At 35.1% G+C, this 21025-nt stretch overlaps 1 protein-coding gene across 1 annotated transcript in view; it reads left to right on the top strand.

The window, feature by feature from the left end:
• LOC145276697 (uncharacterized) overlaps positions 1 to 21025 on the top strand; it is a 1014367-nt gene that overhangs the window by 975983 nt on the left and 17359 nt on the right. Inside the window, exons 25-27 of the mRNA XM_080127889.1 lie at positions 6864 to 7187; positions 9570 to 9923; positions 14571 to 14897. Of these exons, the coding sequence (XP_079984015.1) occupies positions 6864 to 7187; positions 9570 to 9923; positions 14571 to 14897 (1005 nt within the window). The remainder of the gene's footprint in view (positions 1 to 6863; positions 7188 to 9569; positions 9924 to 14570; positions 14898 to 21025) is intronic.

Below are 21025 nucleotides of genomic sequence, written 5' to 3'. Positions count from 1 at the left end.
TATCATTAATCGATTATTAATCGGTTATTAATTGAAATTAGGAATGCGATAGCATAAATTGATAAAAAATGACTTCTTAAAAATTAAACATAAAACATAATTTAGTTACGAAATAAAATCTTGCAGAATGCATTTTGGTTTACAAGTCAACCATTCCAATCTTTTGTACTAGTACGACTAATAACATATATTTTGAACTACCAGTAAAACTAAAATCTATTCAACCACGTTACCATGAATGTATGTGCATGCTACACATGCTACACAGGTATTTACGATAATCCACCAACCCCCTCCAAGACAAAAAAAAACAACTCTATAGCAATATATTTAATGATTTAAAAAGAATCAAAATTGGGATCTGTAACTTTATCGGTAATTTTAAACAGAATCGGAAAAATATTGGAATCGTCCCATCTCTATTTTTGACCCTTCCGGAATTTGATAGGCTTTAAAAAGCATGTAAACCGTCGACTAAAACGTCATTTCTGGCTTTAAAATTCTTGCAATATCTTTTTGAATTTTAAAAAAATCAGATTTTTTTAATCCATTTACATCCAGTGATTTATGAATATTAGTTATTATTTTAGAACGATTTAGTTTAAGTAATAATTTATTACAAAACGAGACAAATTAAATCTAATTTTCATAATCTTTTTTTTTAATTTGGTAAAATGTGGCGTAAGCCGTTTTTTTTTTTTTTTTAGGGAGGGATGCAAAAGAAAATGGAGTAACAGGTCTCCACAGATTCACAGAAATCTCGGCTCTTTCAAAAATCGTTACAGATCGCTGTCATCACAACAATTTTTTTACTATTGCACTTTCGTTGATAACGATCTTTTATTCTTCAATTCAAACATTGAGATTTTTCAGAACTAATTTCTATCAAATAATTTATGAATAAATTAGAACAGTATAGTTACTAGGACATGTGGACATTCCACGGAATGCGAAATATAATCAACAAATATGTTTTGATGAAGTCGATATTTTTCTAGATAGCGCAGACAATCAGTTTCTTGGAGATAAAAGTCAATAATACGCAGCAAATTCCATTACACTCGGCACATTAAAAATCGAGGTCTTGACAGTGATCTCTTTTTTCTCATTAAGTCTTTTTGGCTATTTTTTGTAGTCCACGCCGCAGTTGGCTGCATTATTTTTTAAAGGAATGGTGGCGGATATTAGAATTTCATCTCGTGTTAGACCACTTGGTTCCCGTTAATATTCTTTCTTTATTTTTATTTTTTGGGATGCGCTATTTCCGATTTTACTAACTTGTAGCTGATCAGCGATACTTGGTTATTCGTGCTGGTTTCCGCACTCTATTATTTTGTTTGTATTTCAGTTGTTATCGTGCGTTGCATTGTGTTTATTCTTCCTTTTGATTCCAATTTCTCTTAGTCTTTTTATCAGATTTTCAGAATTGTTCCTAGCAATCCAAGAAGTAGTTTTTGTTACACTAACTTTTTTAATGTTCTATATTCCTTTCAGCGCTCTCGAAAGAGCCATATATTTGCTTAGTATCCAGGCCTCTGTGATCTGCTGCCTGTGATCTCATGGAACGACAAAATCTACAATTTGGCAGGTTTTTCTTTTGTTTGCCTATTATCACGTCTGGTATCCTTGTTTGGATGAGTGTATCCTTTTGTATTTCCATATCCCAGACAATTTTAGAAGTTTCATTTTCCACTACTGTCTCCAGTTTTTTTCTGTACTATTTACCTGCATGTTCAAATTGTAGGCGTTTGCATAGTTCCCAGTGGACAACCTTCCCCTTGCAGTTATGTCTATTTTGTATTCCTGTTGGGATAGACTGGTGTATTTAATTATAAGATTTAACGGTTTGTTTCTGTTTTCGCAGAGTCTACATTTACTGCTTTACTGTGTTTCGCCTATCTTGGCTTTCATATAGCTCATTCTGATCGCTTTGTTTTGTGCGGTTGTCAGTAGTGATTCCGTTTCTCTGTTCTTGTGCTTTTTTGTCGCTGTAGTCATGTGTTTCCGTGGTCCTCTTTGTTGGTAAGTCTTCTAATTAGTCTCTGTAGTTCGTTCATTTATGATATTTCGTTTCTGACCTTTTTTCAAGTTTCGCTACTTTTCGTATTGTTCATTTTAGTGCTAATTTGGGCACCGGTAATCAGCCTTTCTTGACTTTATGGTATGATTTTTCCCTGTAACATGCTTCCCTGAATGTAATAATACGCAGAAGTTTAAATGTAGTGTTAACCGACATTTCCCTTAAACATAGTCTTAAATAATAGTCCCTTCTGTCAAAGTGGCAATATGCCATGTTTGGGGTGAACATAATTAAAAACCGTTGAGCAACGAGACGTTTGTTAACATTACTTTTAAATTTCTGCAGATGAGTACAGCCAGAAAAGAAAAAATAAGGAAGGAAGTCCAAAGTCCAGCTATCCAAGGGAATAAACTATTAGAGTAGAATGTTTTCCGGAATCTGGGGATCTCAACAGCGAAGGGGTGAGATTTTGCTGCCTGATGGGTATGCCGAATGAGCACAAGTGCTGAGTTTATGAGAGTTCCTTCCATTGAAATAGTTTCAAAGCAGGTACAGATGCAACATTACGACGATGAGCTTGTTCGACAATGCGGTATTTATTAGATTTGAGACTTTTGAAGCCGGCCTAAGAGGGAAGAAACACTAGTGGTAGATGCACCAGCTCAGATGTGACAACAATACTCCATACATGACTCGTGGTTTTGTAAAGATATATGATAACCTCTGAAGTGAATAACATTCTAGCCCGGTAAATATAGTCCACCTTCCTCGCAGCAGCATTGGCAATATCCTCAATGTATTTGTTCCAATTCATGCTGCCGGTGAATGTTAATCCTACGAGTTGACAAACGAACTCTCAGGCAAGGTGTCATTTGACATTACGATCAGTGGCTGAGAAGATTGTTAAAGGAAAGTAGTTCAGTCTTAGTAGCATTAAATGCTACGATTTACGATCCCGTTTCCATATAGACTGAAAATCTCTTTTTTTTCTGCCATTGCCTTTAGATATGTGTACATTCTTTTTCCTCATTATACCTATTATAGTGTGCTTTCATCAGCAAATATACCCATCTCGGACACAATTTTATCAGGAAAATCGTTGATGATTGACAACAATAATAAAGACCAAAGCATCGACCCCTGAGTCATATCATGGTGTTTGAACGCTGGGTGCTCTCTGTTTCTAGTTTTTCTCTTTTCATCTTTAGGTATGCACACTTTTTATTCTAAATTCTATTTGTATGTCCTAACTGAAGAGTCGTGTTATATTTATCAGATTTTCTTATTCCTCTTTGGTTAGACAGATAGTTTCACTATTTCATACATACGAAGTGTTTTTCTTTTTTCATTTCTCCGGGTGGAATTTGATGCGGCATTGCTTCTCCTTGGTTTATTGCTAACTGGTATCGTTGTTACAACAGGCCATAAGTTTTAGATATTTTTTTTTTAAATAAAATGCTGCGAGGTGTTATCCTCCAATTGACAATTCAATATTTTCATTTTCTTCATAAATTGATAATTTACTTAACATATTCACTTATCAGATACATTTTTGTACTCGACCCATGCCATTACTGTTATTTCATTAAAGGTCTTGCGTTTTTGGTGACAATTTCCGGTATTCTTTCTGTTCCTTTTTAGGAGCTGTTTCCGGTTCCGGTGTACAGCATAATCAAATTGACACACTAGTTTCCGTTAGATCACCAACGTTAAGCGACCTTTATCCTGGCCAATACTAAATGGGTGATCATTTGTGGAATAGCAAGTGCCGTATTTACTGTCCGCTTATATCTGCATTGTTTCCAGCCGTCTTTCACTTCTATTTGCCTCTAGATTAAAGCTATGTAAATTCAGGGTGAGTGTGGTTGAGATTGCCCAACACTTACTTCACAATTACACATGCAGCAACAGTCATATGGATTATACAGTGTTTCTTAAGACTGGACGAGCGCCATGATTTTCCGGTTCTTAAAGAAGTGGTAGATATATTCATTCAGTCGTATTGTTTAAATGTTTCACATATTTAATCAGTACAGGGCGGAACGATATAATTGTCGCCCCAAAGAAAATAACATTGTAGCTTTATTTTAAAGCTTTTATTGATAGAAATAAATTCAGGTAACTTGATTATGCAGTAGATCTGACATCTATTCAATATAGCCGCCTTCACTTTCAATCACCGCCTCGATACCGGTCCGGAACTGGGAGCATGCCTTTTCCATAAACGCCGGCGGGAGCTCGGCGAATACAGTCTGAAGCATTATGTATCTTTCTGTGGCATTTTTTTTTTCAAGTTTTAAACAATGTTGTTGCATATCTTTCTTCTAAAGTTTTCTAACGTCCAGATTACAGTTTTGAAATTCATCAATTGCGACAATAAGGCTTTAGTAGAGTGTATTCCATTCCCTGCTGTAGCTGTTCATTTGAACCTGAAAATGTATAGCAACAACATACTGAATTTTCAAGTGTCTGTAACAATTTTAAATGCTCATACAAAAAAGTCTGGAAACTTATTTAAGGCAGCTCGTGTGTATATATATATATATATATATATATATATATATATATATATATATATATATGTATGTATGTATGCATATATATATATATATATGTATGTATATAAGAACAAGTAGTTAATAAAACGTGTTAAAAAACACTTAGAAAAAGAGTTAAAAACATATTGAATTTTAAAAAGGAAGCACAAAATAAGTGGATAGTCCTTAATCCGCGCAGTTTCGAAGAAATACTTTCCTTCTCATCAAAGGGTAGGATTTAGCAAAATGCGGGGTTGGATTTTACTGTTATTGGATATTTTACCCTTCACCAGAATATCCATTCACGTGAGATAACCTTTTTCTTCAACATATTCCCTTTGCTTCACTATTTGTTACCAAGTAAGATCTATGACTTGCTTGTAGTTTCATTTAATACTTTTACAAGCGAAATTCGATCCCGCATTTTGCTAAATCCTACCCTCTAATGAGAAGGAAAGTATTTCTTCGAAACTCAGCGGATTAAGGACTATCCACTAATTTTGTGCTTCCTTTTTTTAAATTAAATATGTTTTTAACTCTTTTTTAAAGTGTTTTTAACATGTTTTATTAACTACTTGTTACGATTATAAGCTCTATTTCCTATTTGGTTTTATCGAGCTTTTACATCTGGTTGAGATTACTTTATAAATATTAATTCTTCAATATTTATAATATACTTTAGTTTTGCTATCTTAGACTATTTTGCTAAACTTAACTGTAATTCTTATTTCATTATATATATATATATATATATATATATATATATATATATATACTAGCAAAAGTACCCGTCGTTGACTGGGTTCAAAAACAGCCTACAGAAAATGGACTCTGATTTATGAAAGTATGATAGGTTATGAAAAGGAAGGGTAATAAAGAGATAGCTTCGACTTTTGGGGTATCAAAACCAAAGCAAAATATGATGAAAGTAAAAATAAAATAGATAAACCCCATAATTTATCATACCATACCTGTTCACACTGAAATACTTATCACAATATTCAGTGGATCTATATTAAAAAAACTTGTTAAACTTTGTGACATATTTCCATTCTATGGAGGTCAGGCGCGAACGAACACCTCATAATTTTATTATACCATATTTCTTCAAACTGAAACATAATTATCAAAGTATACTTACGCAGATAGATATGAAATTTATTAAAGTTTGTGCCTAATTCCATTCTATGGAGGCAAGGCACGAACGCAAACCCCACAATTTTATTATGTCATCCCTATTTAAGTTAAAACATACTTATCAAAGTATTCTTATGTACATCTATATCAAAAACACTTGTAAACTTTTTTTTGTTTAAGTTTTAAATTTTTTATTTCCATACTTTGTGGACCAGGCGCTTACGCAGACCCCACAATTTTAATGAACCACCGTTCTGCCAGATTAAACATACGTATTCCTGTGTCTCGGTACATCTTCTATCATTATATGTAATCAGTTTTTTAAAATAGTCAACCATATAGGAGCCTAGTCGTGACCAGACACACACGCACATTCACACACACATTCAGCTGTATATATATATATATATATATATATATATATATATATATATATATATATATATATATATATATAGTAGAAATTGGAGGCTGGCATATTTTTATTCAATTTTAACTCCAAACAAGGCACAGTGCCACATTGAAGTAGGGGCTACTATCGGGGACATAGGTTGCAGGGTTATTATTACACGTGAACTTCTGCATGTCAGTACAGTTGGGAAAGCATAATCCCGGAAGGGAGATCCAAAGTCTAGCACTTCTGGGGAAGAAACTATTAGAGTAGAAGGCTTTCTCACACCTAGGGATCTCTGCTGTGAAGGGGTGGGATTTTGCTGCTTGTCGGGTTTGTCGGGCGTGTTCACGTCGAGGGGGTGCAAGTGCTTGTAGTTCGTCAGAGCATTCACCATTAAAGTGCTTGTAGAACAGGCAGAGGGATGCAATATTTTGTCGCTGGGACAGAGGCTAAAGCCTATATGACAGTTCAGAACCTATCAGGTTGGTGACTCTCTTTTGAAGCCTGTCAAGAAATGAGAGACAAGCAGCAGATGCACCAGCCCAAACGTGACAATAGTACTCCATACATAGGAGAATGGTGGCCTTATAGAGGTACAGGATACTTTCAGGCGTAACTAGTTTTCTAGCACGGTAGAGAGAGCCCACCTTCTTCGCAGCAGCCTTGGCAATGCTCTCAGTGTATATATTCCAGTTCATACCTCTGTAAATATTATTATCTATTTTAGATAAAATATCAAGTCGTGTATCATTTTTTTTCTTGTTTTCTGTTGCAGATTATGATTTCAGTTTGAAGCAAAAGGCTCTGGGCCGTGGCAAGGTGCTTGTTAACCACTACAAAACAACTGGTCTGATTTGTCCGATCGGCTGGGACGATCGAGACGCCGAGGTTTTCTGTCGGTCAATCAACTACAACAGCGGCATTGCTTACTTACATACAACCGTCGGCCTGCCTATTGAAAGGCAACCGTTTTGGGTAAGCGACTTTAACTGCACCGGCACAGAACAGAACCTTAACATGTGCTCATTCAACACACGTCTGAATCTTGGGAATTGTTCCAAAGGGCTGGTGGCTTCTGTCGTCTGCTACAACCATTCAGGTAAACACCAATATTATTCGCATGTCTCCATTCAATTTTACGATAAAGATTTTACGTCAAACGTGTGATAGATCGACATACTGATGAACTTATACAAAATTGCGGACATATCTAATTTTTTTTTTTATATTCTTACTAGCAGGTCATCCGGCGTTGCCCGGTCGTAAAATACAAATAAATATTATATTTTAATTCATTTTTATTTTTTTACAAAAGAGTTACCACTTATCAAGGCTCGGAGGCCACTCGAGGATAAGGATTAATAAGCGTACAGTAAGAAACTTTGTTCATGGAATCTACGATTAGGTTTAGGCACAGATTCGTATTTATTATAATGCCAACCAACAATATAAGTAAAACAAGATGATGACAAACTTACACGTGTAACCAAGAAAACTGAAACCGCTAAATTATAAATTAACTATCCCCCAGCAAATAAAGTAGACAATATCCGCATCGACAGGCCCACACCAAATAGTCTTGAAAGGTCAAGAAAGAACTAATCAGGCCTTCACTGGATGAGTGCGAGAAAGACATGAAATTTGGGGAAGCTTATTGCAACCCAAATTTAAGTAAACGCTTAAAGTCGTTACCAGTGAGAAATCGATGGTAACCGGCTGTTGCAATGAAGCAGATTCATTTGCAAAGGTTATCAAAAGAAGTGGAGATTATTGGAACTGTGGAAAAACCTGTTGTCACTCAAATTCCGGGGAACACCACAGGTTATTGGCAGAGATCAACTTTTGATACTGGCCTGTGTGAAAACTCCTAGTGAAAACAAATAAAATGATGATAATAATAATAATAATAACAACAAATAATAATAACAAATAATAATAACAATAATAATAATAAAAATAATAACAATAATAATGATAACAATAATAATAATAACAATAATAATAACAAATAATAATAATAAATAATAATAATAACAATAATAATAATAACAAATAATAATAACAATAATAATAATAAAAATAATAACAATAATAATGATAACAATAATAACAAATAATAATAATAAATAATAATAATAATAAATAATAATAATAACAATAATAATAAAAATAATAACAATAATAGTAATTATAACAATTATAATAATAACAATAATAAAAATAATAATGATAACTATAATAAAAATTAATAATAATAATGTTAATAATAACAAAAAATAATAATATTAATAATAACAAAAAATAATAATATTAATAATAACAATAATAATAACACTAATAATAATATAAATAATAATAACAATATTGATAATAATAACAAAAATAATAATAAGTATAACAATAATAATAATAAAAATAACAATAATAACCCATATATATATATATATATATATATATATATATATATATATATATATATATCATAGTAATAATAATAATGCTAATAATATTTTAACTACAGCAATAACAGAACATGGAAATATTCAGTCTGAAAAAGAACAGCCAATCAAAACAAAATATACAGCAAATAAATATATAGCAAATAATTTTTTTTTCATTTTTTTCCGTTTCTAAATTTTTAGATGACGATTGATTATTTATATCATTTGGATTCTTCGAACTACTGTTCTCATTTTTTCACGGCGTTTTTGTCGATGAAGCCGACGACCTTCTTTGTCGAACTTGAAATATTTCTGTTGAACTCGAGAATCTGCACGGATTTTTTAACGGAACTTATTATTTAATACACGGGGGGGGTAGCATGCTTTTGTGACTGGATAGAAATCCTAGGTAATTCGCAATTCTATTTTGAGTGATTGAACCTTCAACCCCCAAAACTGAATCTTACCAAGTACTTTATCCACTATGCCACAGGTGCATGCAGACAATTCTGTTTTCTCGATATTCAATCGAAGCATTATATATCAGTATTACTACATATTATTACCACACACACACACACACACACACACATATATATATGTGTGTGTGTGTGTGTGTGTGTGTATAAATGACAAAAGCTACTATTCCAAATTTCCAGATATTGTCCATCTTACAATTTATTTCTTTAAATATGTTGACATATACAATTCCTGACAGCATGTGTTTCGTAGCACAAAATCATTCATTTAATTATTATATCAATCAACGATTATATTCTGTTCTGAACTCATCAGAAGAAGAAACACCCATGAATTCATTAAAAGAAAATAAATGCATCAAATTGGAAAAAAACATATTTACACACACACACACACACACACACACACACACACACACACACACATATATATATATATATATATATATTAATTTTACTACCTAGGTATTAATGAATAATTGTGAAAATAACACTCCGCATGAGTACAGTAGTTGACGACTCGAAATAATACGAATCTTCCATTGTTGTTTTATCGTTTAGGTGTCAGTTATCGCATGGTTGGAGGAGAAAATTACGGAAGGGTTGAAGTGGCCCTTGGTGAGACATGGGGAACTGTATGCGACACTTCATGGGACGACAACGAGGCTCGTGTATTCTGCCGCCAAATGAACTTCACTGACGGGAAGGCTGCTCCCCCTGGTGCGTATGGATATGGTACTGGTCCAGTCTGGCTGAGTCATCTGCGCTGTACCGGCAATGAGACACATCTGCATCGATGTCCGCATCGGGGCTGGAACACTGAAGTTTCCGAAGTTGAAGATGATGTCTCTATTATTTTATCAACATCCTGTGCCAGCCATAAGCGAGATGCTGGCGTTTTTTGCTTCAATTCAGGTAACTCTTTTTTCTTCTTTATTTTCTCTGACTGAGTTTTCTTTTCATTGTTATAAATAAGCTAAACGAATACTCGTCTCAGGGCGGGTAAAATTAAAGTCTCGAATCTAACAGTTTTGCACTACGATGTAATGCTACTAAACCATATGTCTAGAAAAACTTATTCCAACTTTGCTTAGAATTCGATACATTATTTTAATTATACAGGGCGGAACGATAAAGTTGTCGGCCTAAGGAAAATAACACTCCAGCTTTATTTTAAAACATTTAATGAAAAAGTTTATTGAGGTAACTTGATTATATAATAGAGCTGACATCTATTCAATCACCGCCTCGATACGTGTTCAGAACTTGGAACATGCCTTTTTCACAAGCTCTGACGGGAGCTCGGCGAGTACTCGGCAGATGGCGGCGATAAGGCTGGCTTTGGTGTTCTGAGAGGTTATGTTGGTCATGTTCTCGACGTAGGATCAAACAAAGTAACCCAGCGGGTTCAAGTCGGAGGAGTGGGAGAAGAGTACAAAGTCGTAGGACTCATTCTGAAGCCAAACCTGGATTTCTTTGGATTTGTGGGTCTGCACCGAGTCCTATTGCCACACACGGGGTCTGCCAGCGTCCACCTGATGTCCCCAGCGCATCAGCACCCTCTTCAGCACATCCAGTTACACTTTAGTGTTGACTTTCAAGACAACTTCGAAGATGTGAGGTGGCATGATGTGGCCCTCACTTGAAACCACACCAAAGACCATAACCGTGGCCGGAAACTTTGTATTCATAACACTGTGTACGTCCCTGTTATCTGTGGCATCTAGCTATGCGTTTTGTGGATGCTGGCAATGATCTTGTTGTAATAACTTGGAGCAGTAGAGTTGTACAGCACCGCATCTCTGATCTCGCTCGTTGAAGTGCGTCACTTTCAGACATGATAAAAGGCTCCTATTTCTTTTGGGGTTAGTACACAACTGGCCAACTAGTAGATGGTCTACAACAAAAAAGAAAAGTGGTTTTCATCAAACGGAAATGGAGTCATGCCGTCTATTCTATGGCGACAATTTTATCCTCCCACTAGAAAATGTAGAAACTGTAACGCTCAAACGTTCTTAATGGTCTAAGAATCAATTGAAATTCAGTGATTTTTTCTTAATTGGTATCTAATTACTATGGACTAAATTTAATGACAAGCTGAAATATTTGAATTTTCTAAATGGGAGGATTTGCTCATATTATATCTTTTAAAATCCTTTTTAAAAAACGCAAAGAATCTAAACTTTCGAGAATATTTATCATTTTGTGTTTAATACCTATTGATAAGATTTCATAAAAACCACAAAGGACTACTACCTAATTCATTTACCATTTTGCATGAAACTTAAACTAATTTAAACTATAGTTCACATTGCTAACCATTTCGCTTAGTAGTTGTATTCTAAAATTCACGATGAACTTTTTATTAGATTAGGAGAGAACCCATAGAAATATACAAATAAGCTAGAATAATACTCGACTCACTGGCAAGAAGACCCGACTTTGCCCGGGATTGAATGAGGATCAATGAATGTTAAATACTTCAATACTTTTAAGTTCATCAACATTTCTTATGAAATTGATTGTCTTCTCTAGTCAGGGACTCGCCGTGGTGCACGGGTAGAAGCGTCACCTGCCTCCCCGCAGTGACTTAGTTACATTGTAGTCTACATTGCACTGTAGAAAACCTGCTATTGATTTTATAAAAAGTACTTTTGATGTATAATTGCTTGAATCAAATATCATGTTTAAATTGTGCTCTAAACAAAAGCATTCATTTTGAACGCTTCCCCTGTCTAATCAAATAACCTATTGTTGCTTTTATACGCCATCCTGTGCAGTCATAAAACTTCTCAAACGCACTTTTTGTATAAGGGTGTTTAATTTGGTCAAAATAGGATTGTTCGATCTTTCATCGGATTTGTTTCGATTTCCGATATTTCTCGTAGGAATTTCGATACAGAAATTATATAAAGCTACTCCCAGACAGATAACGTGCATTTGTATAAATGTTTTAAATATCAGTCCAGTCGTTTCGGAGAATATAGGGAATGAACTAGCACATTTAGACAAACATGCAGACACACAAAATGATAAAGAGCTATTATTATATAAGTATCTATTTACAATGCCTCCCCACGGGGCAAAGTTAGACCCCAGAGTCGTTTTTAATGTGGAGAAAAGATACAAACATAAAAAATTGTCTCAGTTGTGAAGGACTGTTCCTCCACTGAAAGAGAACAAGAAATGGAAGTTCAGCATTTGAAGAACAGGTACTACACTTTGATCTTGCCCAAAAGGCCAAAAGGGATAGAGATGTAAATACCTAACTTTATATAAATAAACATACATACAGGTTTATGTTTGTATTATTATTTTTGCTCCATAGAACACGAGACAAGAGAGAGGAAGGTAGAAGCCCTAGAAAAGGAAATAGAGAATACTCATTTCCGGTTTAAGGGTTATTAATTTATCAGGGTGACTTTGTGCGAAGACGATGGAGGGGAAGTTGAACGAGGGGAAGGGCATAACAATTTCAAGAATGAATAGAAAAGGGAAAAAGTTACATGTTGGAGAATGGGGGAAATGTCAGTTTATAATTATTTTCACTCAAAATCTCAAACTCATAATATGAATAAACAATTTAAAAACAAATATTTTTCTTTGTTTGAATGTTTAAAACTTGCAACGTCATCAAACGTTTTCTAAGTTATGTTTTTTACATTTTCCATTTTTTTTTTAACTGTCATTATTAACGGGCACCATTAGGACTCATGTCGCATTAGTATCACATACATATATACATACATACACTTACTTATATATATATATATATATATATATATATATATATATATATATAAATATATATATATATATAAATATATATATATATATATATATATATATATATATATATAAACACTCACACACTCAAACACGCTCTCATATTTTTTTTTTATTTTACTTTAGTAAGTTTTTAGATATCAAGGGAGCTAACTCCTCCTGGAACTAGCACTTGATTCTGTTATGATTTAAATTTAATCCGAGGGCTCTTTTAAGAATATATGCTGTTCTCTTTATGGCTGCTATTTGTATTTCGTTACAGCTTGGTCTTCCAGGGATTGCTTCTAAGTATTTCTGAAGATTCTTTTTTTATTAAACCAGTTGCTCCTATCACAACCGGTATAATGTTTATTTCTTTCAGAGATCATGTTGTTTTTAGATCATTTTTTTAGGTCCTAATATTTTGTTATCTTTTCCTGTTCAGTTCTATTAAGGCCAAAATCATTTGGGATTGTGACATCGATAATAGGCGCAATTCTTTCGGGCTTGTTTCATATTACAATATCTTGTTTGCTGGCCTTTTATCTTATGTATCTGCCCTCCTGTATGTCTTTGTCATAGAACACAGTCACCTTTCCGTGTGTGTAATACTAAACTTTGAACTTTGATATATATATATATATATATATATATATATATATATATGCATATATAAATATATATATATATATATATATTCAATAGATATTAATAAAATCTATCTCCACGGCCACTGGGGTCTCATGTTTATGCAATCATCAGTGTAGTAAGTGATAATTACTGCTGGTCACTGGACTTGAACCCAGTCAAACAAAGTCATGGTTTGCTAGCATTTTTCCTCTCGGCCACGATGAACTAACGTTTAAACGGAAGTGAATTAAGGTTCTCATGAAACTATGTAAGCGGACTTGTCATAATTTACGGTCATAAGAATATTCGAACAAAAAGGATTTTTTGAATGAGGATGTGGCCCACGAAAATGTTCCTTGTTTCTAATACTGTGTTCTATGAGTGTTTTCTATGAATGCGAATTTGCTGGATATAGTTTTTTTCGTAAGATATAGAAACGTGTTATTGATTGTGTTACTAAGTAATCGTCCTCAACTTGTGCACATTTTTTAACACAAATTCTGATACGTCCAAAAGGTGCCGATATTTCCGATTCCCGATTCCGATTTCAATTAATCGTCCGAACACTCGTGTTTATTTTATTCTCACAATGTTTTTGTCAGTATTACTTTCGAACTTCTTCAGGTGGATTTTCACAATGGTGAATGATGAAAAGAAATGATTTTGCTTTGTGTGTGCGCACGCACGACTGACAGAGATAGAGAGAGAGAGAGAGAGAGAGAGAGAGAGAGAGAATAGCAAGCAAGGTGAAAACAGAATAATGCAAATAATACAATCTATCAATTGTCATCTCCAAAATTCAGAAACATTATATCAAATCGCTACGCACTTGAATTTCTACAAAAATGGAAATGACGGCGTTTTTTTTTTTTTTTCGTTTCATAAAAACATCACACAACTTGGAATTAACGACTATGGTTCGTTGGAAAAGTAAAAAAAAAACGACAAAAAATTATTTTTCATCATTCACCAATAACCGTTGTGAAGATAAGCCTGAAGAAGTTCGGCGGTTACATCGGCCGAAACGTTGTGGAAATAGCATCCAAGATGAGAAAAGTAGTCCAAATAATTAAAATAATGCAATTCATCAATCCTCGCCTTAGATATTCAGAATCAATGTTAACCTAGTCTCCGTTAATAAATCTTAACTTTTGTTTAATTATGCAGTGCGTCTCGGCATTGGCCAGGAAAGAGGATCCAGCAGCGGTGCTATCGAAGTGGAGCGCAACGGCAAATGGTATTACGTGTGCGACAATGGTTTTACTGATGCTGCAGCTCAAGTGGTGTGCCGTAGTCAGAAATACTTGTACGGCCGCACAGTGTCCGGTTCAGCGTTCGGTTTGGTGAACGATATCACCATCGGCATGAGCAAAGTGTCATGCAAAGGAACTGAGAGCACTCTGTTGTCGTGTAATTACACATGGGGAGAACCGGAAGAGTGTTCGTCTGGAAAATACGCCTCCGTAGTTTGCTTTAACAAGACAGAAAGTTCAAGTAAGTGTATTTTTCAACATTCTATCCTTTAACCTTTGACCTTTCAGCAATAGTTTTTGATTCTTACCTGCAACATCCCTTTTACATTTATACCTCATTAAAAAAAACCTTAATAAACTTATACATAGGTGACTTATATATTTTTACAGATTTTTTTCGTATGAGAACCTTTATTGATAGTACACACCTGAAACTTTATTCCCCTTAAAAGTAATCTTCTCCGCTTGCAATGCACTTGTTGTACCGTTTCAACAATTTCTGGAAAGTCCCATGGAAGTTCACTTGTATGAGTGCCGATCTTTCGTCACAGCTTCTTTCATTTCCTCAATTGTTTCGTGACAATAGCCTCTAAGGCTTTCCTTGAGCTTAGGGAATAACCCAAAGTTACGGGTCTGGACTATAGGGAGAGGGGGAGGAACCGTCTTGATGCTCATCTTGATCAAATAGTCTTGACAAGGATGAAGTTGTGGACTGATGCATTCGCACAAATCTTCCGCATCTTCAGTTCCCCGCGAATAATTGTATGTACAGTTCCAACACTGACATCAAACTGTGCACTTATTATCTCTGCAGACACACGACGGTCCTTATCCATGAAATTCTTTATTTGGCCAATCAACTCTGGTTTTCTGACGTCCTTACTTCTTCCACACCTCTCATTATTCTTCATAGACTCCTTTCGTTGAATCTCTTATGTCAATCAAAAACTGATGCTCGATTCATGCAAGATAGTCCAAAAGCAGTCAGAAGCATTCCATACGTTTCTGTGGCATTTTCTCTAAGTTTAAAACAGAAATTTATTGCAAATCGTTCTTCGAAAATGTCCTCACATCCAGATTTCATTTTTGAAATTCACCAGCTGTGACAATTAGGATTAAGCATTCTTGTTATAGCTGTTTCTTTGAACCTGAAATCATAAAAATTGGTCAGCCATCTCATAAGATGTGTAGCAATAACATAATTCAGTTTCAAAAGTCTACAACAATTTTAAATGTCTGGATAAAATAAAAAGTCTGGAAACTTATTGAAGACACTTTGTACATGATTTTGATATTCGATATTCGATTAAAATAGTTCAGCTGGAAGATTATTCACATCACTTAATAATGCATCGAATCAAGTAGTGATGGGACGATCCGATATTTTTACCGATTCCGATACAATTACCGATTCTTTTCTAAATTCTCGATTCCGATAAAATTACTGTTTCTGGTTAATTTTAAACGAATAGGGATACTCAACGTTGCCCGGGAATGAATTAGGTCAACGAATGTTTCACCATCTCATATTTTATCGTTATCGAAATCGGTAAAATCGAATATTTTTCAATCCTCCCTGCAGTTACTTAGTCCACGGTTCATTGGAGTAGAGAACCTACTGTTAATTTTATAGATTTATTTTATATAATAGCTGGAGATCAAATATGGAGTATCACGCTTCAGTTGTACTCTAAACAGAAGCATTCATTTCGAACACGCCTCTATCATATGAAAGAACCTGCTGTTGATTCTTTATGACAGCCTTTCTACTTGCGCGCTGAGAATGGCTTGAATTAAAATTTAAAATGCGAAATTGTACTTTGATTTGTACTCAAACTTTACAAAAAAGCACTTCTTTCGAACGCTCTCCTGTCATGTCAAAGAAACTACTGTTGATTTTATATGCCTCGCCTTTCTGCTTCTGCTGTAATAAACGCACTTGTGGTGTTAGGCTGTATAATGCGTTAACTTTAGTTAAAATCGCCTATTCCTTATTTAATCGGCTTTCCCCGATCATCGATACTTATCAAAAGCATTCCGATACAAAACCTATTTCAAAACACTTCCAGGCACATAAAATATCTCGTGTGGAATTTCAAAAAATTCGGCCATGCCGTTTAGGAGTCCATAGGGAAAGAACCCACATACACAGAAATAAAGTTCCTTTTATCCAATAGATAATTTAATTATAGAGTTTCTGTCTTTTGTTTATATTTTTTGAATTACCGTAAAAACTCACATAATATGTGCATATATTTTCGCAAGCATAAATATACAATTACGGGGTTTTAGCTATAGAATTTTATTTGCATGCTAGTTTAAAAGCAATGCATATTTTTCACTTTATCAAAATGAACAATTTAAAGAACCGTTTCGGCATCGGAAAAGGTGCGCATATTTTTCGGCACTGATTTCGATATCTCAAAAGGTTCCGTTAGTTTTTATTCCCGATTTCGATTTGTCGTCCCAACACTAGTGTTAACTAAAGTGCAGTTGTAATAATTAATTAATTTAATATTAAAAAATTATATCCAAATGAAAATCACAAAATTACCGTAAACTTGACAATTTCTAATCAAAATACAAATTACGAAATTACAGTAAAATTTCTTCTCTGTCGTTATTTTTATGGCAGGTGTTCGGCTGAATATATGGTTGTCTTCTTTAAAATATTCGCAAAACACACTCATCTAATCAGGATAACTATTAACAGTTTCCTTCACCCTCTGTCTTCCTTAAACGAAAATTCAATTAATAAAGTTTCTTTCCTAGAACTGTCCGTTTTGTATACATTGGACTTGAAAATGATCACGTTGTAGTCAGATGGAAAGTAGCCCTGAGCCCAAAGATTGGCGTTTACTCTTAAAAGTAATAATAGAGCAAAGACAGACGTACAACGTTTGTTCTGTGAGTAAAATGGTGGCGACGAGGAAGAATGGACACCACCAACTAGATTTCAAAGCCGGTTTTAAACTCTGTCAAGATAGAAAATGACACTTTGAGCAGCTCCTATCCATATGTGGCAACAGTATTAATTTTAGGACGAATTTGGCTTGTATACAGGCAGGGTTACGTCAGGAGTGAGATAGCTTCTGGAGCAGTAGAATGATCCAACTATTTTTCCAGCGATATCGGCAATAGATTTGATGCAAGACTTCCTATTAAATTAGGAATGAAGGTCAGTCCCAGGAGCTTGTCGAAGAATGGTGCTTCCTCGAGATGAGAGACAGTCATTTCAATTGGAGAGTCGGTAACTTTACAAATAACACACACACACACACACACACACACACACACACACACACATACATACATATATATATATATATATATATATATATATATATATTAGATTTTTTAAGAGATCCAGTATAGTGCTCAATTAAAAGGAAAATCCGAAAAATAAGAGAGTATTTATATTTTGTATTTTGTGTACAGAAAGTTATTAGAGGAGAGAAATCATTGGTACCGTCGGTTTCAAGCCCGATAATTAGGACCGTTTAAGATATCCCACCAGTTTTGGCAAATAACAAATAGGATCCTGAACAGAAGTGTGTGTTCTATCCCAACCATTATCAATGGACCAGAGGTTATCTCGTCAGCGTCAGACAAGGCAAAACTATTTGCAAAGAACTTTGCAGCTAATTCTACCCTATGCGACGAAGGCCATCAACTCCCCATATTTCCTCCTATAACACAGAACAAGCTAGGTAATATACAAATATCCGTGCATGAGGTCGCCAAGCTAATAAAAAACCTAGATTCCAGTAAAGCAACTGGCCCTGATAGCATCCCAATTATAGTGTTAAAAAAGCTTCAACCAGAACTTGCTCCCATACTTACGAAACTATTTAAGCGCTGCCTTAAGGAGAAGTGCTTTCCGACCCCCTGGAAGACCTCATCAGTTTGCCCTGTATTTAAGAATTCAGGTGATAAGTCATCTCCCTCTCAATACAGACCAATAAGTCTTCTCTGTGTTATGAGTAAGTTACTGGAATCAATATTAAATAGAGAAATAGTCAACCACCTCAGCAGAAACAACCTTCTTAGTGACACACAATATGGTTTCCGCTCTGCAAGATCTACCGCAGATGTGCTGACGGTTATATCCCACAGGGTTAGTGAATCTCTTGACAAAGGCTTCCTTTCTAGGGCAATTGCTCTTGACATATCAAAGGCCTTTGACAAAGTATGGCATAAGGGTCTACTTCACAAGATTTCCAGCTACGGTATAACTGGAAATGTTTTCTCAATCATTAAATCATTTCTCTCCGATAGGCTCATAAGAGTAGTGGTAGATGGACAAAAATCGGAGGCCTGCAATATAAATGCTGGAGTCCCTCAGGGGTCAATCCTCGGCCCAACTCTCTTCCTGATCTACATCAATGACCTCCCTAAACACATACTTAAATCATTCGTTGACATCTATGCTGATGACACGACCATCTACGGCAACACATCAAAGGCTGTAAATGACGAAGTTCTCTCGGATTCTCTCTCCTCTGATCTCGAGCGCGTGGTTCAGTGGGGGAAGATGTGGCTAGTTACCTTTAATGCATCTAAAACCAAACTCCTATCCTTACATCATCAACGCTCTGATCCCCAGCTGGCATCAATTGTGATGGATGGCTCTCGTCTGGGTGAGGCCCCGTGTTTTGACAAGCTTCTGGGTTTGACCTTTACTCCTGATCTGAAATGGAACACGTACATCAAGTCTGTTGCCAAGGTCGCAGGAAAGATGGTGGGATCCTTCTACCGCTCCAGAAGATATCTCACTACTGATGCAATTCTCTATCTTTATAAAAGCCAAGTACGGCCAAGGATGGAATACTGTTGCCATATCTGGGCAGGAGCTGCCAAAAACAGCCTATCATGCCTTGACAGAGTACAAAATAGACTTCGTGGTTTAGTGGGGGATGCCCTTTTCTCTACCCTGCAACCCCTCTCCCACAGAAGAGACGTTGCGAGCCTATCCTTGTTTTATCGTTATTTTCATGGCAGGTGCTCGTCTGAACTCCAATCCCTGGTCCCCCCTCGCCAAACTTTCACGAAAAACACCCGTCTAGCTGAATCCACTGTGAAAAATTTCCCCCACTCTATATTTGTGCCTAAATCAAAACGCGGATTTCATGAGCAAAGCTTCTTTCTTAGAACTGCACGCCTGTGGAACTCTGTTCCGTCTGCCTGCTTCCCTCCGGACTACAACTTGGATGTCTTCAAGTCTAATGTTAACAAATTCCTAATGAACCGCCCCTCTAATTAAACACTTCATAAAATCTCCTCACTAACGTGATGTACTTGCAATAACCCTTATCCCTGAGTGGCTTCTGGGCCTTGATAAGTGGTGATCACTGTGTAAAAAAAAAAAAAAAAAAAAAAAATATCCATATCAAGCTCTATTCAACCAATACTCATCTATACTCATCATACTATATATATATATATATATATATATATATATATATATATATATATATATATGAAAGTGACCTTGCCTGTTTGTCTGAGAAACGATCTCTAGCAAACTACTTTGTCAATTTTTTGTCTGCAGACTTGAAACTTAATATCTAGGGGATTCTGATTTCTGGAAACAATTCGATTTGGTCCAGGTAAAAATAACTTCTAATGGGTTATTATTTAAAACAATAGATATTTAAAGATTAGGTAAGTCCATTAAAAATGATCTTTTACGTATGCGCAAATATACATTGATAAGTTAAAGAACATTATTTTTTAAGGCTTTTAGATTCGTATGGACATGAATTAGAGCATAACGAATAAGGTTGGAAAAGTATCTGATTGTGTTTCTATTCTTGTTGATGACACCCAAGTCATTTTTTTCTTTTGAAAAAAAAAACTATCATATAGTGTGTAGAGTATGATAATAAATACGAAATCTTCATCAATTAAAATGTCATATTTGAGCGTATTTTGTGACCTGTCAACGCCGTGCAGCCTGATAGTAACGGTTTCACAGAAAAGATAGTTAAAAGAATGGCTAAAGAGGCGTGAGAAACAGGTGGTAAACAATAATAAATCTGGAATCCTAGCGGTCATGCGGTTCACCCACTTTTGCGCGACAGGAATGAGATAAAAGCGACCATCAAACGTTGTTAAACGTTGGTCTGAAGAAGTAGGGGAAAGGTGACAAAGAATGATGAGAAAGGATGAAGCGGATGATTCATGTAAGAAGTCTCATTATAACTGGCGGCAACCGAATGCTTTTTCCTTGCGCGTTCCATAGGACTTCAAAAGACACACTCCTTAAACAGAACCGTTTCCTTCAGGACACGGATGTCTTTATCAAAGTTATTTGTACTTATCGAGAGGAGATCAATATATATATATATATATATATATATATATATA

This window comes from Euprymna scolopes, chromosome 5 (genome assembly GCF_053919585.1).
Source record: "Euprymna scolopes isolate OS-2025 chromosome 5, ASM5391958v1, whole genome shotgun sequence".
NCBI lineage: Eukaryota > Metazoa > Mollusca > Cephalopoda > Sepiida > Sepiolidae > Euprymna > Euprymna scolopes.
Note: the sequence above shows the minus strand (reverse complement) of the source record. Positions and strands in the feature narration are given on the sequence as shown.